The sequence below is a fragment of the Saimiri boliviensis genome, chromosome 1 (genome assembly GCF_048565385.1).
Source record: "Saimiri boliviensis isolate mSaiBol1 chromosome 1, mSaiBol1.pri, whole genome shotgun sequence".
In the NCBI taxonomy this organism is placed as follows: domain Eukaryota; kingdom Metazoa; phylum Chordata; class Mammalia; order Primates; family Cebidae; genus Saimiri; species Saimiri boliviensis.
In genome coordinates this window covers 49,389,721-49,414,094 of record NC_133449.1, presented here as the reverse complement: position 1 = coordinate 49,414,094, position 24,374 = coordinate 49,389,721, and the positions used below count along the sequence as shown (strand labels likewise).

At 43.2% G+C, this 24,374-nt stretch overlaps 1 protein-coding gene across 2 annotated transcripts in view; it reads right to left on the bottom strand.

Annotated features, from left to right (window-relative positions):
* Positions 1 to 5,248: 5,248 nt before the first annotated feature.
* Positions 5,249 to 24,374, bottom strand: part of TTL (tubulin tyrosine ligase) — a 31,687-nt gene continuing 12,561 nt past the window's right edge. Inside the window, exons 4-7 of one of the 2 annotated variants that reach the window (XM_039462126.2) lie at positions 22,361 to 22,496; positions 20,523 to 20,792; positions 12,941 to 13,084; positions 5,249 to 9,291 (exon numbers count right to left, since the gene is read on the bottom strand). In XM_039462126.2, coding sequence (XP_039318060.1) covers positions 9,177 to 9,291; positions 12,941 to 13,084; positions 20,523 to 20,792; positions 22,361 to 22,496 — 665 coding nt within the window. In that variant the 3' untranslated portion in view covers positions 5,249 to 9,176. The remainder of the gene's footprint in view (positions 9,292 to 12,940; positions 13,085 to 20,522; positions 20,793 to 22,360; positions 22,497 to 24,374) is intronic. The other variant, XM_074397041.1, reaches the window with a different exon arrangement.

Below are 24,374 nucleotides of genomic sequence, written 5' to 3'. Positions count from 1 at the left end.
AACCCCATCTCTACTAAAAATACAAAAAAATTAGCCAGGCATGGTGGTGCACACCGTAGTCCCAGCTACTCGGGAGGCTGAGGCAGGAGAATCACTTGAACCTGGGAGGCGGAGGTTGCAGTGAGCTGAGATTGTGCCACTGTACTCCAGCCTGGGTGACAGAGCGAGACTCTGTCTCAGAAAAAAAAAAAAAAAAAAAAAAAAAAAATTCATGCTTTGTAGATAAAAAAGAAAAAAAAGGAATTATTAGTCCAACCTCTTTACTTGTATATTTCTTCATTAATACAGAAATTAACAAAATTTGTTATTGATTTCTGATTTTATTCCAACATAGAGAACACATGTAGTATGACTTCAATTCTTTTAAATTTACTGAGACTTGTTTTATGGCCTAGCATGTGATCTACCCCAGAGAATGTTCCATGTGCACTTGAGAAGGATGTGTATTTTGCTGCTGTTGGGTGGAGTGCCTTGCAGGTATTTGTCAAGTCTAGTTGGTTTATTGTGTTTTTCTATTTTCTTGTTGATCTTCTGCCTAGTTTCTCCAGCTATTACTGAAATGGAGTTTTGAGGATTCCAACTATTGTAGTTAAATTGTCTGTTTCTTCCTTCAGGTCTCTCAGTTTTTACTTCATGTATCTTTTTTTTTTTTTTTTTTTGAGACGGAGTTTCGCTCTTGTTACCCAGGCTGGAGTGCAATGGCACGATCTCGGCTCACCACAACCTCCGCCTTCTGGGTTCAGGCAATTCTCCTGCCTCAGCCTCCGGAGTAGCTGGGATTACAGGCATGTGCCACCATGCCCAGCTAATTTTTTGTATTTTTAGTAGAGACGGGGTTTCACCATGTTGACCAGGATGGTCTCGATCTCTCGACCTCATGATCCACCCGCCTCGGCCTCCCAAAGTGCTGGGATTACAAGCTTGAGCCACCGCGCCCAGCCTACTTCATGTATCTTTAGGGTGTATTGCTTGGTGTATATGTTTATCACTGTCGTATTTTCCTAATGGATTGATCCCTTTATCGATCTAAAATGTCCTTGACATACAAGTGGACAAGAAACAGATGAAAAAATGTTCATCACCACTAATCATCAGAGAAATGCAAATCAAACCAGGAGGTATCTTCTCACACCAGTCAGAATAGCTGTTATCAAAAAGTAAAAAAAATAACAGATGTTGAAGAGGCTGTGGGAAAAAAGAGAATGCTTAATACACTGCTGGTAGGAATGTAAATTGGTTGAGCCACTGTGGAAAGAAGTATGGAGATTTCTCAAAGAATTTAAAATGGAGCAGCTGGGCACAGGGGCTCACACCTGTAATTCTCGCACTTTGAGAGGGTGAGGTGGGTAGATCATCTGAGGTCAGGAGTTCGAGACCAGCCTAGCCAACATGGTGAAACCCGTCTCTACTAAAAATACAAAAATTAGCTGGGCATGGTGGCACACACCTGTAGTCTCAGCTACTCAGGAGGCTGAGGCAGGAGAATTGCCTGAACCCAGGAGGCGGAGGCTGCGGTGAGCCGAGATTGTGCCATTGCACTCCAGCCTGGGTAACAAGAGCGAAACTCCATCTCAAAAAAAAAAAAAAAAAATTTTTTTTTTAAAGAGATATCTGCACTCCCATGTTGATTGCAGTCTTGTTTACAATACCCAAGAGTTGGAAGCAATCTAAGTGTCCATCAGCAGACGAATGGCCAAAAAAATATATAGTGCTTATACACAGTGGAGTACTGTTCAACCATAAAAAGAATGAGATCCTGTCACTTGCAACAACTATGGATGGAACTGGAGATTATTATGTGAAATGAAATTAGCCAGGCAAGTTTTGAAATAAGCCAGGCCCTATCTCTTAAAAAAAAAAAAATTGCTTTAAATTAGCCAAGTATGGTGGCAAGCACCCGTAGTTCCAGCTACTTGGGTGGCTGAAGTTCATTAGTTGAACCCAGAAGTTTGAGGCTACAGGGAGCTGTCATTATACCACTGCACTCCAACTAGGCAACCGAGCAAGACTCTGTCTCCAAATAATAAAAATAAAATGATGTGTGTTTTTTTGTAGCTAGCATATAGTTGGATTATGATTTTTAAAAAAAACAATTTGCCAATCTCTACCTTCTGATTGGAGTGCCGAATTCATCTGCATTTAATGAAATTACTGATAAGGCAGGATTTATCTACCATTTTACTGTTTCCTGTGCCTCTTTTTTTCTCCATTTTTCATTACTTCTTTTTTCTTAATTTTTTTTTTAGTGTAATATTTCAGTTTGTCTTTTTTTTACTACATATTTAAAATTATTTTCTTAGTGGCTGCTGTGTCTTGAGGTGGACTCTGAGTCTTTTCCTACTTAGAATTTGTTGAGCTTCTTGGATTCACTTTAGTGTTTTTCATCAAAATGGAAAAGGTTTTGGTCACTATTTCTTCCAATATGTTTTATCCCCTCCCCTCTCTCTCACTTCTCTATTCTACAACTCCTATTATGTGTACATTAGTATGTTCGATGGTGTCTGACAGGTCTCTGAAGTACTGATCGTTTTTCTTTGCTGTTTTTTTTTCTGTTCCTCAGGATCATCTCAAATAACTTCTAAGTCACTGCAGTTCAAACCTTTTTTAAAATTCTCAAGTAAATTTTTCATTCATATTTTTGTACTCTGCAACTTCAAAATTCCTACTTGATTCTATTTTATAAACTTCCAGCCTTCCCTCTCTCCCTCCTTCTCTTCCTTCCTTTCTCCCCTCCCTCCCTTCCTTCACTCCCTTCCTCCCTCCATCTTTCTCTCCCTTTCCCTCTTTCTGCCTGCCTTTCTTTCTTTCCTTCCTCCTCTCTCTCTTTTGCTTCTTCCTACTTTTCCTTCTTCCCTCCCTCCCTCCCTCTGCCTCTGTCCTCTCTTTCTGCTTGTGCAGACCCTTAAGGTCAGACAGATGTTAAGAGCTAGACAATTCTCAGGTCTCTTTGGGCATGTGCACAGCCATACACACGTGTGGCCTTCTGTATTCTTAGGAATAGGTTGAAGCTTCTCAAAACATCTTATTAACATCTCATTCCCAGCTTTTCCTTCTAAGTCTTTTGGTCAGTTTGTTTGTTCCGACTGTTACTTCCAGCCACCTTAGGAAGTTGAGATGTTAAAGAATTGCTGTTGATTTTTTCTGACAAATACACCCAGGGAAAAGGTTGTTCACACTGGGTAACCTCTTAGTCACATCAAATAAAGACAAGACAGACCTAGGAGTTGACACTTACCTGGAACTACCAAAAAGATCAAATGGCAATTCCCTGGTAATGAGGCTTTGGAGGAGCTCCAATCCCCTTTTGAGCCCTACAGTGGTGGCTTGGCTGCCGGATGTCACCATGATTGTGTGGCCAAGGCTGTTACGGAGCTTGGGAAAGGGGGAGTGGGAATAGAGTCTCTTAAAATGTCAGAAACCTCTTCTTACCCACATGCAACCCTTTTCTTGAATAAATGGATGGCTGCAAGCCTCTGGTTAATGTCTAGACAGTTTTGCTAGTGTTCTCATTGCTTTAAGGAAGAAAGGGTTTTCAGAGGCTCTTACTTTATTATTCCTACTGATGTGCTCTCCTAAGTTTTAAAAGGAATTATGCTTGCAACAGTCTTTAAGTTGTGCTACTATGTATTGCATTGGACAGGGGTTCATTTTCCTTTACCTTTAGGGATTGCTATGATTTGAATGTGTTCCCCAAAGTAAATGTGTTGGAAAGTTAATCTCTATTACAATAGTGTTGAGAGGTGGGACTTGTAAGAGGAGATTATTAGGTCATGAGAGTGCTCCTCTCATTAATAAATTAATGATGTTATCCCAGGAGTGAGTGAGCGATCACAGGAGTGGGCTGCTGGTGAAAGATGAGTTAGACTCCCTTTCTGTCTTGCCATGTGATGCCTTCTGCCATGCTATGAGGCAGCAAGAAGGCCCTCACCAGATATGACCCCTTAGTATCGGACTTCTCCTCCTCTAGAACTGTGAGCCAAATACACTTCTCTGTAGCATTCTATTACGGCAATACAAAATAGACTAAGATATGGAGGGATGCTTTGGGGAAAACACCTTTAAAATATTACTACACCTCTGGGCTGTGGGAGAACTTAAGAAGGTACAGTTACTGACAGCAGGTGGGGCCAGTCTTTAAGAGAAGTCCTCCAAAGGCTTTGGACCTGTCCACCCTCAGGCTTCTAAGTAGCTGCCTGCCTAAGTCCATGTCTGCTTGCCCACTGCACCCTGCCCATGCAGTCTCTGCCGGGTCCAGTGGGAATTTGTCATGCTGTATGTGAAACCTGTTCAGAGTGAGGTGCCTATACCAGGCCTTCTGGCATGGAAACCTCCTCTGTGCCAGAGGTATATTTATGAAGTAGAAGCAGCCACAGAAGGCAGGCCGGCCATACAAGGGGAAGATGTCCAAAGCATTCAGCCTTATTGCACAAGAAGTTACAAGTTAATGACAGTTTGTATTAAGGAAACTCTTTCTATCCACAAGACTAAGCACCTGATGTGTGTGAGGTTTGTAGATATTTAAAAACCTGGCCTTGGTGAAAAGCTTTGTAAGAACTTCTTGGCTGTCTGGCTATATGAAGTAGCCTGACTTCAGAAGCCTTTGCAGCTCCACCCCATGTGTGATGCACACACAACTCTCTTTTAGAACCACAGGCCTCACTTAACAAATTGTATCATGATGCAGACAATACACAAGACACATGAGAAACGATGGGCTGGGACTCTGGCAGCTGAAACTGTCTCAGTGCTTCACTGAGCAGCTCGTCAGGTTTGAAGGACAATCTGTTCGCTTATGTTTCAGGTAACGTCCTGGGGTCAGCAAATTACTGCCACATTTGGCCTGCTTTTATGTGGCCTAAAAGCTAAGAAGAGTTTTTGTATTTTTTTTAAGAGTCGGAGGAAAAAAAGTACACAACAGAGACCCTATATTGGCTTACAAAGCCTAGCAGGTTTACTATCTGGTCTTTTACAGCAAGTCTGTTTACCCCTGAGTAATGGCATCATGGATTTTTATTTATTTATTTATTTTTGAGACACGGTCTCGCTCTGTTTCCCATGCTAGAGTACAGTGGTGTCAACATGGCTCACTGCAGCCTCACACCACAGCCTCAAGTGATCCTCCCACATCAGCCTCTGGAGTAGCTGGGACCACAGGCATGCGCCACCACACCTGGCTAATTGTGTGGTGAATTTAAATGACCAGTGATATCCTAGGACAGTCAACAAGAACCAAAGGGCACAGAAACACTTGAAATATCATTACTTTACTTTAGTGTTTCAGGCATTTTAAATATTCATACAATTGCCTTATTTCAGCAGTCATTTCCTCTCCAGTACAGATTTTGTGTCCAGGATCAGAGTCATGTACATCATTGAATTTTCTATACAGCACCCACATGCTACATGGTACCCAATCTGGCACCCATGTCTTTGCTAGTAGAGCCTCTCACCACACCTGCAAGAGGGCTGGACCTCCTCCTGCTTGCCACAGCCTCCACTGCGAATGAAAACACACTTTGTAGCTTCGGTCCCAGTACATTTCCAGCACTCCCAGGTGTTCCATGTATGTGGCAACAATCCCACAGAGCTAGTGACACACATGTCAGCTGGTACCTATGCCAGCACCTGCTCCACTATATCATACAGATGCTGAGGCACTTAAATGTTCTTGGTAAAATGGAGTTCATAATTGCCATAGGAGTTGAGTGTGGGGCAAAGGGACTTTCAATAATTAATAACCGCAATACATATTTAGCAGATTTATAATTTCATATCTGTTTACATTTGTCGTCAAAGCTTCATAAGCTGTTTACATTAATGAATGCATGTTCGAGTTTGCAAATGCTGCTATGACAAGCAAACAGAGAAACTGCTTAGACAACATTTGCTTGCACCAGAAATACATATGGCAATATCTGGTCATTCTTAAAGAAATGCTTGTGTTTCCAAGCAGAATTTTTTTTAAAGTCATAAGCTTTATCCAATTCTTCCAAGGTAATAATGTGTGTGTCCTTCCTTCTCAAGCAGTGGTTCAAGGCATCTCAAAGGATGTTGCTGTTTGAGGTTCTGATTTAATTGGCCAGGAGGAACAGGGAAGAGTGGGCACCAACATCACTTTTTTGGTTTTTTTTTTTTTTTTTTTTGGGCACCAACTTTTTTTTAAAACTTCACAAGTCATTCCAGCATGTAGTCAGTGTTGAGAACCTTGGTACTAAAGGCTTTGCATCTTCCTACTGTCATTTGTCTTCATCAAAAGCCCTTGAGGTAGTCCCTGGGTCAGGCAATGATCTCTTTCATGGGCTAAGAAACTAAGGCACAGAGAGGTTAACAGGCTCCTCTGATACTGTGCAGTCAAATGACAGAACCATGATTGCAACTGACATTTCCAGATAAACAATAGCTCCTCCCCCAGCAATGGGCAGCACTTACATGGACCAAAAGTTATGAAGCCTGACTGGGAGCCAGGCATGACCTTCTGTGTCAAGGACATCATGGAAGGGAATGGAACAGTTCAGAACCAGCCATTCCACATGACCAGAAATAAATAAAGCCAGGCTTGGTGGTATGCACCCATAGTCCCAGCTACCCAGGAGGCTGAGACGGGAGAATCACTCAAGCCCAGAAATTAGAGGCTGCAGTGTGCTATGATTGCAACTGCAAATAGCCACTGTAATCCAGCCTGGACAACATAGCGAGACCACATCTCTATAAAAAATAATGTAATTTAAAAAAATGTTTTAATATTTTTAAAAAAAGAAGTGTATAAGATACTTATTGGAAGCCACATGAGGAATAACTACTTCTTTTCTTAAAGTCTTACTTCTCTAACATATATGCCATTGATTCAGGTTTCTTTTTTTTTTTTTTTTGAGACGGAGTTTCACTCTTGTTACCCAGGCTGGAGTGCAATGGCACGATCTCGGCTCACCGCAACCTCCGCCTCCTGGGTTCAGGTGATTCTCCTGCCTCAGCCTCCTGAGTAGCTGGGATTACAGGCATGTGCCACCATGCCCAGCTAATTTTTTGTATTTTTAGTAGAGACAGGGGTTTCGCCATGTTGACCAGGATGGTCTCGATCTCTTGACCTCGTGATCCTCCCGCCTCGGCCTCCCAAAGTGCTGGGATTACAAGCTTGAGCCACCGCGCCCGGCCTGATTCAGGTTTCTTAGAAAATCCATCAAGATTCACAGACTTCCTAACATCTGAATTCTTATCTCTTGTCACTGTAATTTGGGTCCAAAAGATAATTACAAACCTGTGTTAGCATGTGACAGCATTACAAAAATGTCCGGGCTTTCCCTGTCACCAGCACCCTCTAGACTTGCCAGGAACCCAGCACCCTATATGTTCTAACTGGGTATACATCTTCCCAGGATCTGATCAGACTTCACTCCCTTTTCAGAAGTTCCCAAACACCAACCCATCAGCTGCATTGGGTCTCAAGGATTAATAATTACAACTGACTGTTTCATTTTGCTCTACAGGCAGACTTTTAAATCTGTACTCTGGGTAATCCTCAGGACATTTATTCTGTAATTCCCAATTCCCATGAGAGCCCATTCACTTGGGACCCTCTCCACTTCACCCCAAGGTAACACCCTCACATCCTATCAACTAGTGCTGCACCTATGAAAGAACTTCTATCATCATTGCCTTTTCATTGTAGGCTCTCATATCTTATCATGTTCAAGGAGGCATTCATTTTCTCCTCTTTTGTAAAAGTCTCACCTGACTGCAGAAACATTTTCGTGAGCCAAGTAGAAACGACGAATGGAGTGCACACAGGCATGAAGAAAGGACATGCCACGTTCTGGGGAGGAGTGCAGTTTTCAATGGGTCGCTATGATTTCCAGAACACTCTAGGAAAGGCCTGATGACTCAGCTCACACTGAACACAAATGACATCTTGTTCTTCCTACTGCTAGTGACGTGGCCTCCTGAAAAGCCTACAAAGTATTAATCGAGTAAGTGGAAGCCACTTCTAACAGTACACATTTGTTGAGACTCACAAGACCCTGTGTGGAGCTGAAACCACTTTTTTCCCATTCTAGAGGACTTTCCCATTCAGGCAGGCTATATATTCTCCTGGTGCCTACAGGCACAGGAACTCAGAATCCTTCCTGGAAGGAAACCTGCCCCTCTAGCTACTGCAGAAAGTGCCTGGGGCACAAGAAGAACAAAAAGAGGGAAAGCAACCTGCGTCTGGAGCAGGGCCACTTGGGGAGTGGAATTTTACTGTCTCCTGATCCTCAGAGAGGTTTTTACAAAGGTTTAAAAAAAAGGGAACTCGGCAAACTTGCATCTAGAATTCTGGTTAAATAAAAGAAAAAATTGAATCATCATATTTTGAAAGACCTACCACATTCAACCTATCAAGTAAAGCAATATATCATTTTTTTTCTCTCTCATGCTTATTTGATGCTTACAGCTTCAGAGCAGACTTGCCACTTTGTTTCTAAAACATGCAGAGAGCAGACTTAGAGCAGCATATGCTGTTTGGGGCCCAACCCGCGCAAACCCTGACAGGTGACTGACCAAATGCCACCAGGAAGGTGATGAGGGACCACCTTCGCCGAGAGGCCAGCGCCCAGCACAAAACTAAGGACTGTTGGTGCATGCTTGTCCAGAGCTTGGTGTGGCAGAGTGTTATGAAAGGGATGGGCAGGGAACACACAGGCAACTTCCAAAATGCTCTGAAGTCCAATCCATGGCCCAGAGCAGCGGGGCTGCAGCCGGGCATGGAGCTAAGGCACTAGGGCTGCAGTGGGTGGGAGGCACCGACCAGAGGTCCCAGTGCCCTGCTGTTCCCGGGGAGAGGGGAAGGGGCTGTGCTCACAAGGCTGCCTTTGTGTACAAAGTTGTTTTAAAGGATGAGAACTTAAAAAGACAAATCCCTGCTTTCCCCCCGAAGAAGAAAATTTTGTTCTCTTCTCAGAGACATTTGCTTCAGTTTTCAGAAGTCTCAACAGCATCGCCGAGAGCTCCACCCGGGAAGCCCCCTAAGCAAACCCCTCTTTGAGAGTTGCCTCCTCTGCTCACATGCCTTCTTCCATCCCATCTTTGCGAGTTGCCTTTCTTTCCCCTGCTGTGGCTGGATAAAGAGCAATCCAGTCATTTCACCATCCCCTGGAGCAGGACCCCGTGCTTTTTCCAAGGCAGCTGGGAGTGCCCCTGCGTCACAGCTTGATGAAGGCAGCTGGCTGGGCCTGCGGCTGCTCCACGTCTGGGGGTGGGAAGACACTGGAAATGGCTATGTCCACGATGCCCTGGCACAGTTCCGCATAGAGCTTCCTGAAATGTGTTTTAAAAATCATCATTGAAGACTTTCATCAAAGTGCAAGCAAAAAAAGAAATCAATGTTTTTTGTTTGTTTTTGAAACAAGGTTTTGCTCTGTCTCCCAAGTTGGTGTGCAGTGGTGCAATCATGGCTCACTGCAGCCTCAAATTCCTGGGCTCAAGGGATCCTCCCACCTAAGCCTCCCAAGTAGCTGGCACTACAGGTGTGCACTACCATGCCCAGCTAATTTTTTAACTTTTTGTAGAGATGGGGTCTTGCTATGTTGTCCATGCTGCTCTTGAAATACTAAGCTTAAGCAACCCTCTCATCTCGGCCTCCCAAAGTGCTGGGATTATAGGCTTAAGCTAATTCACTTGGGAGTTTTTCCTGTTTTTGTTTTTTACCAAGATCTACCTTAGAAAGTCTATTTCATGACCACATTTCTAAAACTGGTTGCCACTGTATATACAAATGCTACAGAAGGCTTTGCATGAAGATAAAATATTCCCTCGGCAAATACTGATGAAAGGCCTTGCAGGTGAATAAGACAAGACAACTGGCAGGGAAGGCAGGCAACTTCGAGAGCATGTAAGAACCATCCTACATTACACAGAGGGGCAGGCCCTACCCAGGGAAAGGAGCAACTCAGCATAATTGAAGGGACACTGAAGAAGACTCCCCAGCAACGGGGGAAGACTCTTCAGTGACAGCTAAGCCAAGACCCAGGGATGAATAGAAGGCAGACAGAGAATGGATGACGGGGTAGAAATACATACACACACACAGACACACAAAGTTTCTTCTGATGAGTTAGTTTGATGGCAGTTAGTGTAATGAAGGAAACTGCAAAGGCTCTGGCCAGAGAAAATCAGAGAGAGGACTGTTCAGGGGAAGCTTCCTCAAGATGTTTTGGTAAAGCAGAAGCCAACCATGGTAAGACTGGTGGTAGTGGGGATTCCACAGACAGGTAACAGAAATCACAAAGGTCCACTGCAAGAGCAATCAAGGGAAATGGTGGCTTAGGGTGAAGCTGGAGAGGTGGGTAAGGCACTGGCCTTGCAGGTGGAGAGAGGAGTCTGGTTTGTGTCCCAGGTGTAATGGGAAGTCTGGAGAATGGCATGGTCTGGTGTCCACTTTATACACTGGCTGCTCTGGGGGGATGGATTTCACTGGGACAAGAGCAGAAGTGGACCCCAGTTAGGAGGCTCTGTGCCAAAGCCTTTGCTGTGGTGGAAGATGACCTGTGCAAGGGTGATGGCAGTGCAAATGGAGGGCAGAGGACTCCAGAGGCTGGAGGCAGAACCCACGGGGCCCTGATGGACAGGACCCGAGGGGAAGGGAAGGCAGAGGCAGGATCACTGTCAAGTTGCAGCTTAGGCTCTAGGGGGAACAGCGGGTGGCCACTGAGATCAACAAGCCTAGGAGGTAGGTAGGGGAACATTCTGGCAGGGAAGGCAGGTGCGGATACTAGTCTGCATCTCTGGGCTGTGATGTAATCTGGTAATTTTAAAATCATCAAGTTCAATAAGATCACATAGAGAGAGAGGAGCTGAACACCCAGGCCCAAGACCAGAGGCACTGGATGAGGAAGACAGAGCCCAGCTTGCCCACACCTCCCGAGGCAAGTCTGCCCAGCACTAAGTGCCCAGCCACGACAGGACAGCAGCTCAGCGAGGGCTGTCAGCTGACTCGAATGCTGCTGATGGGTCCAAGGAGGTGGGGACAGAAAGAGACTGCTGGAGGTGGCAATAAGGACTTGGCTGGGGACCTGCAAAGAACAGTTTCTGTGGGGCAGTCAGGATGGAAGCCAGCCTGGAATGGACCAGAGCATGGATGGAAACAGAGGAACAGAAGAGAGCTTGTGCAGAAGCTGCTCTACAGGGCTTGGCTGCAAAGGGAACTGGAGAAGGCGTGATCATTAGGACAGGATGTGGCATCAGGGGAGGACATCGTTTTGAATAGTTGGGAAAATCCACTGGGAATGCATATGCTGATGGGAACTATGCAGCAGAGAGGGAAAAAGGTGACAATGTAAATGAGCCAGATGAGAGGACAGGAGCGGGAGGAGGGTAAGGTCTAGAGCACCATGGAGGGCCAAATCCCTGATGGAAAGGACAGCAGGTGAGACTGGGCACTGTCAATGCGGTGAGGGAAGGTGCAGAGCCCTGCCTTCTTCCGCCCTTAGTTCATCTAACTTGCATTCCGCCTTCAGATCTCAGTCCAACCTCACTTCCCATCATGTGCCCTTGGCTCGGTTACATTAACTCTCAACATCCTTTATTCTTCTCTATTAAAGCACTTGTCCGTGTTTGTAATTGACATCTACCTGGTCTCTGTCTGCCCAGTCTCTCCCCATGAAGGGTAGGGACTGTGTCTCTTTGCCCCCCACTGTGAACTCACGGCCTTGTACAGAGCCTGGCCAGGGAGGCAGCACCTAATAAGCACTTATCAGCTACAGAGACCAATGAACAAGACCAATGAACAAGACGAATCATGCCTGTCACAACCATCAGGCAATGGCAAAGGCCTAGCTTCTAACCAAAGAACAACTTGTGCGTTGACGCTGTCTCTTGCAGGTACAGGACTCTCTCTCAAACATTTTGAAAAATCACTCAATTTCTTCAAGATGTAGATGGGAACCACAAAAGGGTCTTGACATGATAAACGTGGATCTTCAGGAGAACCCGCAGCACAAGAAAATTGAGTCTGAGTGACTTTCCCTGACACATAAGGCCTTCCACAGAAGGTCCCCACTTAACTTCCTTACTCCTTCATGACTCTGTGACACTCATGCTACAGCCAGGCTTCTCCCAAGAGGAGCAGAAGTTCCAGAGGGCAGGTTCTCAGGAGCTTCTTATTCTGGGCATCTCCCAGACCTGCCCAGAGCCCAGGACAGGGCGAGGACTGTAGGACACTGCACCCCTTTCAGAACTCTCTCCCTACTGCCCTTTGGTGCAGCTAAGCCCTCTTCTTGCACCCCAGCTCCAGATCCACCATGTCTAAGATGCCTTCTCAGACTCCTTCCTGCCTCCGGGGCCACTGAACTTCTGGGTCGCCACGTCACAGGATCCTGCTGACTCCGCCTGTCACACGGGTCTCTCTGACAGTAATGAGCTTTAACACTCTCATGGTATCTCCACCCACCTGAGCACAGGCTATCTGCTTAGTTACTGTTTTCTTTTGAGACAGGGTCTTGCCCTGTTGCCCAGGCTGCAGTGCAGTGGCATGATCATGGCTCCTTGCAGCCTCGACCTCCCAGGCTCAAGTGATCCTCCCATCTCAGCTTCCTGAGCAGCTGGGACTATACGCACACACCAACATGCCTAACTAATTTGTATTTTTTTGTAGAGATGGTGGTTTTGCCCTGTTGACCAGGCTGTTCTTGAACTCCTGGGCTCAGACAATCTACCTGCCAACCTTCCAAAGTGCTGGGATTACAGGCATGAGCCACTGCACTATCCTATCTGCTGACAATACATGGAAAAATGGGAAAGGAAATTGACTCAGCAAAGCCCCCTGCCAGACAGAGTCCTCAACAAGGGTCTCCTATCACCATGGCATCCTCCCTCACAGCAGTTAAAGCATCTGCACTTACACCCACAGACTATCCCAACTGCAGAACCAACTTCCCACTTGTGAAAACACAATGACGTGCAGGCTTACTGAGCACAAGCAGGGGCACCGTTGACCTCAATAAGCCACACCTTCAGCTCCTCATCCACCATGAAGTCAAAGCCAAAGAGCTGGAAGCTCTGGTAAGGGAGGTGCTTGGTGCTAATGGCAGGTTCCACGCTCAGGAGGCAGTTCCTGTGAGATGGGGCGGGGGGAATGCTCATTAGAACAGGGTGGCCAAAAAAGGAAGACATGAGGTGAGCTTGACAGATTTTACATGAGATGAATACAAATATCAGCTTTGACTTCTCTCTTTTCAACTTATTACCAATAGGTTATTCAAGAGAAGGTTAGTTAACAAGCCTTTGTTAGAAAACTCTGCAGCCACTCATGTTCTTCAGGCAAAAGCTGCTTTCCTATGTCTCAAGAAGCAGCAGAGTGCCGAGTCACCGTGGTCTCTATAAATGAAGATTCCTCCAACAGCTGGGCTGCTGCCATGTTTGTTTATAACACATAAAACATTTCCATGTATCTTTGCCATGTAAAGAATGGACTGCCATTTGGTGAAGGGCAGGATTTGCAAAAAAAAAAAAAAAAAAAAAAAAGCTGACCTCATGATTTCACTAGTTCCAGTTCTAATGCCAAATTATTGCTGATTATCACGATTTAAGAGCCATGCATGTTGAAACTAAATGTTGAAATGTATTATTAGCATCAATGAATGGAAAAATGGCGGGATTTTAGTGACACAGAAAAAAGTTGAAAGTGAATCTCAGAAATATAATGAATAAGTAGATAATGTCTCAGGTCAGCCCAAAATCTTAGACAAGTGATTGTTCAATGAGATAATTACATAAGGAACTTGTCATAACTCCTGGAACCTAAAAAGCATTTAATAAATGTTAATCTTATGAACAAGTATATTTCATTATGATAACCATACATCTATTTTTTTTTTTTTTTGAGACGGAGTTTCACTCTTGTTACCCAAGCTGGAGTGCAATGGCGCGATCTCGGCTCACCGCAACCTCCGCCTCCTGGATTCAGGCAATTCTCCTGCCTCAGCCTCCTGAGTAGCTGGGATTACAGGCACGCACCACCATGCCCAGCTAATTTTTTGCATTTTTAGTAGAGACAGGGTTTCACCATGTTGACCAGGTTGGTCTCGATCTCTCGACCTCGTGATCCACCTGCCTTGGCCTCCCAAAGTGCTGGGATTACAGGCTTGAGCCACCGCACCCGGCACCATACATCTATTTTTAGAAATAATAAATACCTCTTATCTACAACCATTCCAGAAAACCTATGCCATTTCTGTTTTATAAAGATCTTCCCTGATTTTTCACCCAACTGAATCCTGGGGCAAAACATTTATCTCAGTAAATAAAATGTGCTACAATGACTCTAGGGTTACCAGAGATAACTGTCCTACACAGCTGTATATTTGGAAGGAAAAAGATACAGGGGCCGACTGGGCATAGTGGCTCATGCCTATAATCATAGTTCTTTGGGATGCCAAGGCGGGTGGATCACCTGAGGTCAGGAGTTAGCAGCCTGGCCAACGTGGTGAAACTCTGTCTTTACTAAAAACACAAAAATTAGCCAGGCCTGGTGGCGGGCACCTATAATGCCAGCTAGTCTGGAGGCTGAGGCAGGAGAATCGCTTGAATACAGGGGGCGGAGGTTGCAGCAGCAGTGAGGCGAGATTGGGCCACTTCACTCTAGCCTGGGCAAAAGAGCAAAACTCTGTCTCAAAACAAAACCAAAAACCAAAACAAAACAAAACAAAAAAACAAAGACAAAGATACAGGGAACTGGCATACATGTGACTAATTCTAAGATGCTAAGATGTAGCTCTAGATGTAGGTTTTGACTCCTGACTTTAATAAAGAACTGAGGCCTTTGTGAACTTGGAGCCAAGGTCAATCCTCCCTCAGCCCCCCAACAAACTTCAATCTCCTTTTCTTTTTTCCTAAAAAGAAAAATATTTTAATAGATACATTTAAACCTTTAAAAACTATTTTGGTTTAAATGCTTCTTTTAAGATAAGCCATTTAAAAACTAATTATAATAAAAATTCTTCTCTTGCTGGTCACATGCCTGTAGTCCCAACTACTGGGGAGGCTGAGGTGGGAGGATTGCTTGAGCTCAGGAGTCCTGGGCTGTAGTGCACTATGCCAATCAGGTATCTGCACTAAGTTTGGCACTGCGAACTAAGTGAATCCGTGCTGATCAGTAGTGGCATCGCACCTGTGAATAGCCACTGCACTCCAGCCTGGGCAGCATAGCGAGATCCCGTCTCAAAAAAAAAAAAAATGTCTTCTCCCATTCATATTCAACCTGCATCAACAAGAACACATCACATTAAAAAAAAAAAATCTCTGTTCTACACAAGAATATCCTTAACTTTTGCTTCAATTAAAATGTTCTTGGCTAGGAGAAGTGGCTCACACCTGCAATCCCAGCACATTTGGGAGGCCGAGGCAGGTCAGATGTTTGAGACCAGCCTGGACAACCTGGTGAAACCCTGACTCTCCACTTAAAAAAATTAGTTGGGCATGGTGGCACATGCCTGTAATCACAGCAACTCAGGAGGCTGAGGCAGGAGAATCGCTTGAACCTGGGAGTGGAGGTTGCACTGAGCAGAGATCACACCATTGCACTCCAGCCTGAAAAACAGAGCGAGACCCTATCTCCAAAAACAAGCAGGGCCCCGTCTCTCTGTTGCCCAGGCTGAAGTGCAGTGGCCCAATCATGGCTCACTGCAGTCAGCCTTGACCACCTCAAGCTCAAGCGATCCTCTGGTCTTGGCCTACTGAATAGCTGGGACTACAGGCATGTACCACCACACCTGGCTAATTTTTTTTGTATCTTGTAGAGACAGAGTTTCATCACATTGCCCAGGCTGGTCTTGAACTCCTGGGCTCAAGTAATCCACCTGCCTCAGCCTGCCAAAGTGCTGGGATTATAGGCATGAGCTGCTACACCCAGCCTGTTTTTTTTTTGTTTTTTTTTTTTTTTTGAGATGGAGTTTCGCTCTTGTTACCCAGGCTGGAGTGCAATGGCGCGATCTCGGCTCACCGCAACTTCCGCCTCCTGGGTTCAGGCAATTCTCCTGCCTCAGCCTCCTGAGTAGCTGAGATTACAGGCACGCGCCACCATGCCCAGCTAATTTTTTGTATTTTTAGTAGAGACGGAGTTTCACCATGTTGACCAGGTTGGTCTCGATCTCTTGACCTCGTGATCCACCCGCCTCGGCCTCCCAAAGTGCTGGGATTACAGGCTTGAGCCACCGCGCCCGGCCACCCAGCCTGTTTTAATTAAAATATTCTTTAAAATATTACAATTAAGGAAGATTAAAAAGTTTAACAGATGCTCATGGTAAAAAAGAGAGATAGAGGAAAAAAAAAAAAAAAAAAACTAAAATATAAAATTGAGGCCGAGTGTGGTGGCTCATGCCTGTAATCCTAGCACTTTGGGAGGCTTAGGTGGGCAAATCACTTGAGGTCAGGAGTTCAAAACCAGCCTGGCCAGCATGGTGAAACCCCGTCTCTACTAAAAATACAAAAAATTAGTGGGGCATGGTGGCACATGCCTGTAGGCCCAGCTAGCCAAAAGGCTGAGGCAGGAGAATCACTCGAACCTGGGAGGTGAAGGTTGCAGTGATCTGAGATCACGTCACTGCATTTCAGTAAGACTCTGTCTCAAAAAAACAAAATAAAATAAAATTGAAAGAAGCATTACATTCCAATATACAAAGGAAAAACTCAGAATCAGAACCAAATCAAAACTTAATTTTTTTTATTTCCTGAAAGCTCAAGATTAATAATTCACTTTAAAGGATTTTTATCCATCATCAGAGACTTTTTACAGTACATCTTTTTTTTTGGCTGGAGTGGGAAGTTAGGGGGAGGCTAGCTGGAAAGAAAGAAAACCTGAAAGCTGCCAGGAACATTTATAGCACCACAGCAGCAACACTCTGAACAGCACTGAACAATGTGGAGGGGGTGCCGCAAACTTCCAATGAAGCTTTTGCCTGAAATAGGAATTCTTTTTCCAGCAAACTTGGTTTATCTGGTGTCAGAATTCCAACCACCTATACTTCCTGCAGAAATGGGACTCCAAGCCCTGTAGTCATTCTGCTTGGCTCTATGTGAGAATATAGCAAGGAAAAAGTCTCACTCATTGTGACAGGATAGCACTGACATGGTGGATGGTAGAACAATGGGACAGACTGGAGATCCTAGGAACAGACCCTCACATAAACGGCCACATGATTGACTGATTGATTGATTTCCAAGATGGAGTCTTGCTCTGTTGCCCAGGCTGGAGTGTAGTGATGTGATCTCGGTTCACTGTAATCTCCACCTCCTGGGTTCAAGCAATTCTCCTGCCTCAGCCTCTCAAGTAGAACTTGGGGAGGTGGAGGTTGCAATGAGCTGAGATCGTGCCACTGCACTCCGGCCTCGGTGATAGAGGGAGATTCTGTCTCAAAAATGTATATATTTTGTCTTTGTTTTTTAAGGACATGTGCTCTGGAAATAGATTTCTAGATTAGCAGTTACTCTGCCATTCGTAATCCAGATTTTGGAGTTATCAGATACGGACGTTAAAGAACTGCCATTATGTTCAAGAAAATATGAGGCAAGTGGGAGAATTTCATAAGACAACTATAATATGAAAAAAAGATATACTCCAAGAATGTTAAGTTAAAAAAAGAAAAAAAGAAACAAATGGAAGTTTCAGAACTAAAAAGCACACTAACTAAAATAAAGAACTCAATAGGTGAGTTTAACAGCAGCTTAAAAGCTTTTACCCTTTAAAAATGTCTAATAGATGCTGTCTCCTATCTGCCAAAAAATAAAATAAAATAAAAATAAATAAAAATGTCTAACAGGTTTTAATAGACGAAGAAAGGATTAGCAAACAAAGATATCAGAAGAAAAGAATGAGTACAACCATGGAGAGATAAAATGATACACAATGCCATAGATTTGTATCAATCCAGTGAAAATACCCTTCAGGAAGACGGTGAAATAAACATATTCTCAGATGGGAGAAAATTAAAAAGATTTATCAGCAGCAAAACTGTTTTAAAAGAAATGCTTTAACAGAGAGACTCAGGACTTTAAAATTTAAGGAAGTATATGGGTAAATATAAAAGCTCTAAAAGAAATGCTTAAGTTTGAAGGGAAATGATACCAGAGTGAAACTCAGAACTTTGGAAGAACAAAAGTAGTAACTGGGTAAATATAAAAGAATATTTTTCTCCTTTTATAAAGTGGGTTTCTTACAGACAATATAGAGTTTGGTTTTATAGTTTAAAAAGAATCCAACCTGATAATCTATCATACCTGTGCAAATATATATATATTTGATGGCAAAAATAATATGTGGTAATGATGTCAATGTGTAGACATATACATATAACTATAACATAGAGGGGAAGATTTAGTGAACTGTGTTATAGGTTTTTGCATTTTATTTTAAGTGGTAAATTACTAACTCTAAAGAAAGCTGTGAAATAATTGATATATGTATATTGTAATGCCTAGAGCAAGCACTAAAAAAAGAAAAGAAAAAAAAAGACAGGGAGCCAAACACTCAACCAAACAATTGAAACATTAATCAAAAGAAAGCCAGATTGGTTATATAAAAATTAGATAAATAAATAAGAAATACTGGCTGGGCATGGTGGCTCAGGCCTAGCACTTTGGGAGGCTGAGGTGCGTAGATTGCTTGAAGCCAGGAGTTCAAGACCAGCAATATGGTGAAACCCTGTCTCTACAAAAAAATACAAAAATTAGCTGGGCATGACACCCTGTGCCTGCAGTCCCAGTAGCTCAGGAGGCTGAGGTGGGAGGATGGCTTGAGCCTGGGAGGCAGAGGTTGCAGTTTGCCAAGATCATGCCACTGTACTCCAGCCTGGGCAACAGAGCCAGACCATCTCAAACAAACAAACAAAAAAGACAAAGAAAAAAAATACTACCAGAGATAAAGACAAATTGCATAATGATAAAAGGGTCAATTCCCAAAGAAGAAATAACAATCCTAAATATAAATGCATCTAACAAAAGATCATCAAAAGACATGAAGCAAAAACAGATAAAACTGAAAGAAGACATACACAAATCCATTAATTACCTAAGGGAGACTTCAATGCCTCTCTTTTCAATAATAAACAGAACAAGCATCGCTTCTCAGCCTTCTGGCTAAGAAAGTAATAAATAGAACAAGCAGAACAAGGCCAGGTGCAGTGGGTCATGTTTGTAATCCTAGCACTTTGGGAGGCCAAGATGGGAGAAATGCTTGAGCCCAGGAGTTCAAGACCAGCTTGGGCAACATGGCAAAACCCTGTCTCTACAAAAAATGTACAAAAATTAGGTGGGTATGGTGGCATATACCTGTAGTCCCAGCTACTTAGAGGGCTGAGGCAGGAGTGTCGTTTGAGCCCAGGAGGTTAAGGCTGCAGCAAACCATGTTTGTGCCACTGCATTCCAGCCTGGGAAACAAAGTAAGACCTTGCCTCAAAATAAAAAATAAAAGTGAAAAAGAACACTCTGCCCAACGACAGCCAAATACACATTCTTTTAATGTACACGGAACATTACTAAAAGACCACATTCTGGGCTATGGAACAAACCTTGGCAACTTTTAAAGATGAAACCAAACCAAGTATCTTCCTGATGTAATATTTGGATATTAAACAAAAATTTTTAAATCACATTAATTAAAGATAAAATCATAAGGGAAATTAGAAAATATTTTAATAAAATGGAAATGAAAACTATGTTAATAGCAAAATCTGTGGGATTCAGCTGATGCAATATTTAGAGGGAAACTGAGACATGCATATTTTTTTTAAAAAAAGAAATATCTCAAATCAATTATTTAACCTTCCACCTTAAAAACTGGAATAGGCTGGGCATGGTGGCTCACACCTATAATGACACCAATAATCCCAGCACTCTGGGAGACCAAGGTGGGAGGACTGGCTTGAGCCCAGGAGCTCGAGACCAGCCTGGGCAAGACAGTGATATCCAACTCTATAAAAAATTAAAAAATTAGCCAGGCACAGTGGTACACACCTGTAGTCCCAGCTACTTGGGAGGCTGAGACAGGAAGGTTCCTTTAAGCCTAAAAGTTTGAGGCAGCAGTGAACTATGAACACACCACTGTACTCCAACCTGGCCGATAAAATTAGACACCATCTCTTAAAAAACAAACAAACAAAAACCACAACTAGAAAATTAAGAGTAAATTATATCCTCCAAAAACCAAAAGGAAGAAAATAATAAAGTGCATAAATCAAAGAAGCCAAAAAGAAAAATAGAGAAAACCAATAAAACCAAAAGCTAATTTTTTGAATAGATAAAAATTGATAAACATGTAGTCAATCTGTCCAAGCAAAAGAGAAAGAAAATATAAATCATTATGATCAGAAATGAAAGAGGAGACATCATTACAGAACCTACAGACATTGAAAGAAAAATTTTTAAAAATTACAAAAAAATTTTTGCCCATAAATTAGACAATTTATATGAAACAATTCTGAAAGTCAAAGACACCCAAAGCTCCTTCAAGAAGAAACATGTAAGCCCCACTCAAAAAAAAAAAGATACAATTAAGTTACCTTATTATATGTTTGATTTGTAGTAAGATGGTACTTTCTAGGGTAATGTTCAAAGCACTTGTTAGGTACTGATTGAACTCCTTGAAGAACATTTCATTTCCTTCTTCATACTTCCCATAGTTCTTTGAGTACTCTTTTTGAATGCAGTGGTTGGTCAAATGGCAGGTTTTGTCTTGGAAATTATCAACATGATACGGTTCTGAGGCAGTCCGAAGCACACCCTCTCTATAGAGGTAGATATTATACTGATGATCCACCAAGACCCAGCTTCTGCAATTCAACAGAAACACTGCTTTACTCAAGTCACCAAAGTTTCTGCATAGTAGATACATCAATCCCCACATCTTGACTTCTTTCAGGAGGTAGGTGAGGAGTGGGAGGCAACTAGGGAAGGAGGAAGTTTCTAAAACTGTAAGATGCACACTATGATTTAGCTAAGATAGTCAGTTATCACTACAATGAGACAAAACATTTTACCATAAATAACAAGGAGACTGATCAAAAGACAAAGCATTTTGAAGAGATCCAGATGGGTTTTGTTTTGTTTTGTTTTGTTTTTTTGAGACGGAGTTTTGCTCTTGTTGCCCAGGCTGGAGTGCAATGATGCAACCTCAGCTCACTGCAACCTCCGCCTCCTGGGTTCAAGCAATTCTCCTGCCTCAGCCTCCTGAGTAGCTGGGATTACAGGTGCATGCCACTGCACTCGGCTGATTTTCATATTTTTTTGTAGAGACAGGGTTTCACTAAGTTAGCCAGATTGGTCTCGAACTCCTGACATCAGGTGATCCACCTGCCTTGGCCTCCCAAAGTGCTGGGATTATAGATGTGAGCCACCACACCTCACCCTAGATGGGCTGGTTTTTAAGGTTAACCTATGAAACCTCCATTTGTCATGTCTGCTCTTGTAGTAATCTTAAGAGTGTTCCTCCTGAAGATGATTTGACATAGGGCTGATGTTCAAGAAGTGACAAATGAACATCATGAAGCAATCAAGGAGCTGACATCAAGGCCAAGGGTAAGCTGGATAGGTAGGGTTGTTTAACTTCAGAATGCACCACACAACCTCTTTCTCCATGCCAAGCCCTTTGCTCAGAAATTTAAAATCCCCTGAGATATGGTCATAAAACCCATAAAGAGTGGGACACAAATAATGAAGTAAGGAGAAATTATTTGGCAAGGTTGCACAACCTGTTGTGCCTGAATTATGTGATCCATGGACATCTCTCAGCTTATTCCACAAGCATACATTTATACTCATTTGTTTGGATCCACAAGTCATTTTCATAGAAGAGAATTTTTTGGCGGGGGAGGGGGCAGGGAAAGAGTAGAGTCTTGCTCTGTGGCCGAGGCTGGAGTTCAATGGCACAATCTCGGCTCACTGCAACCTTCCTTCCCAAGTTCAAGTGATTCTCCTTCCTCAGCCTCCTGAGTAGCTGGGATTATAGGCATCTGCTGCCATGACCAGCTAATTTTTATATTTTTACTAGAGATGGGGTTTTGCCATGTTGGCCAGGCTGGTCTCGAACTCCTGACCTCAGGTAATCCACCAGTCTTGGCCTCCCAAAGTGCTGGGATTAGAGGCATGAGCCACTAAGCCTGGCCAGAGGAGAGTATTTTTTAAAAAAGAAAATCTATAATCTTAGTAATCTTTTCTAGACAGAAAAAAGTATTGAAAGAAAAATAGAAAATTAGGTACAGAAGCTCAGTTCCATTCAGCTGTGCTCAATTTTGGTAACATGGTCAAACACTTTCCCATATTCCATGTCCCCCTCCCCACCATATACCATGGCAGTTTTTTCAGATGAATAAAACCAAAGCTACAGATATGAACGCATTACCGAATGTCAAACTTGCGATGACCTGGCTCAAGCAGCAGAGGGTGCTCAAGATACTTCTGTATTACGTGCACTTGGCCCTGGTTGTCTATGAAATCGAGAAGCTCTGAAGCCTCTGAGGAGATGAGAATGCCTTCACCTAACAGGGAAAAAGCAAAAGAGAAACCAGTTCAATTCAAATCAAAAGCTTTCTATAAAGGCAGAAAGGAAATATGAACAGCAAAAACCCACAGGAGGCTTTCATTGCCCTGATCACCTTCTTTTTCCCTCCCTTACTCAAGTCTCTCACATGCTCCCTTCTCCCCTCAAGAGCACCCAGGATTATCCTTCCAACTCAATTTAAATTTTATGTATCATTTTATATCTACAAAATGAGAAAACAAAAATGATGACACTATTAGTGAAAGTTTGTCATGAACTGCTCCCTGTTAGCTCACAGGTCTTTGAAAAAGCAATAGGATAACACAGAACAAAAGCCATAAAGGCTTCATGTCATTTGAGCAAGTCATCTCATTTTTCAAACTTACTATAATGAAATATTTAAGAAAAAAGAAGAGTTGAGGCCGGGTGTGATGGCTCATGCCTGTAATCCCAAAGGTGGGAAGATCACTTGAGCTCAGGAGTTCAAGTCCAGCCTGGGTAACATAGTGAGAACTCATCTCTACTAAAAATCAAAAAATTAACAGGGTGTGGTGGTGCATGGCTGTAGTCCCAGCTACTCAAGAGGCTGACGTAAGAGGATCGCTTGAGCCGGGGAAGTTGAGGCTGTAGTGAACTGAGATCATGCCACCGTACTCCAGCCTGGGCAACAAAGCAAGACGGTGTTCAAAAAAAAAAAACAACACACATACACATACACACACACACACACACACACACACACACACAATTAAAATTGAAAAAGAAACAAGCATGATTTATAGCAAAAACATTTACTACTGATATCTCTAATAGCAGTGGGACAACAGGGTTGTTTCTAAACAGTAATTTGCTATTACAGATGTAGTGTGTTCCTGTGCTCCAGGTGAGAGGTAAAGGTGGCTCAGTTTAAAGATGATGGCTAACGGACATGCTGAACAGTGGCTTCATAATGGATAGAGCTTAAAGTTTGAGCCAACTATACAAAGCATGTAGTAGGTACCAAATAAACACTTGTTTAATAAGAATAAAAGAATAAAATTAATCCTATTGGTTCCATTTTATAGTTCCCAAACATAATACCTACAAAATAAGAAAACAAAAACTTATCTCCTCAACTCCTAAAGCAAAAAGTCTTTGTTTGGCATTTTATTCTTGACTTCCTCCTGCTGCTTGGTGTCCCTCTGAGTCTTATCCTGGTGAGGGTCCAGGGATCACCCACGTGTCCTCAGGATGGCCATTCTGACTCCAATCCCAAACCCACAGGATTCTGGAGTACCATGCTATTTCCTCCTCCAATTCTGCCATTTACCATTGGAACCACACTGGGGGGCAGTACTTGAGAAAAGGTCATAAGAAGGGATAGAAAAGTAGGTGAGGTACCTGGTTTGTGGCAAGAGTACAACTTTCCCCCTTTCAGGGATACCAGAGAGGCCTCCTGTCTTATGGCTGGTGGAAAAGAAGGTGATGTCCCTTTGACTTGGAACAGAAAGGAGTACCAATGGCCAGATGTCTTCCAAGGCAACACAAGAAGAAGTGAGTTCAAAAGGGAATGGTTTTATAAAGAGCATAGGAGGGCAGTCATAGACCAAGACCGTTTATGTGTTCATTACACATAAACTGAGTTACTGAACTGCTTCTATTTTCAGCCTGAGTTAGTATGATAAACCTCACCCCTTCTACACATTTGTTCAACATATATTTGTTGAGTACCTATGAGGAACGTACAAGGATGAATAAGACAGAAAGTCTGTGTTTGTGTGAAGCCTACAGCATAACATGAGAGATGGACAGGTAAGTAGTAGAGTGCCAGGAAGATGTTAATGCCAGGAGGTAAATGAAGCAGGGAAACGGGAAAGAAAACAATGGAAACAGAGGC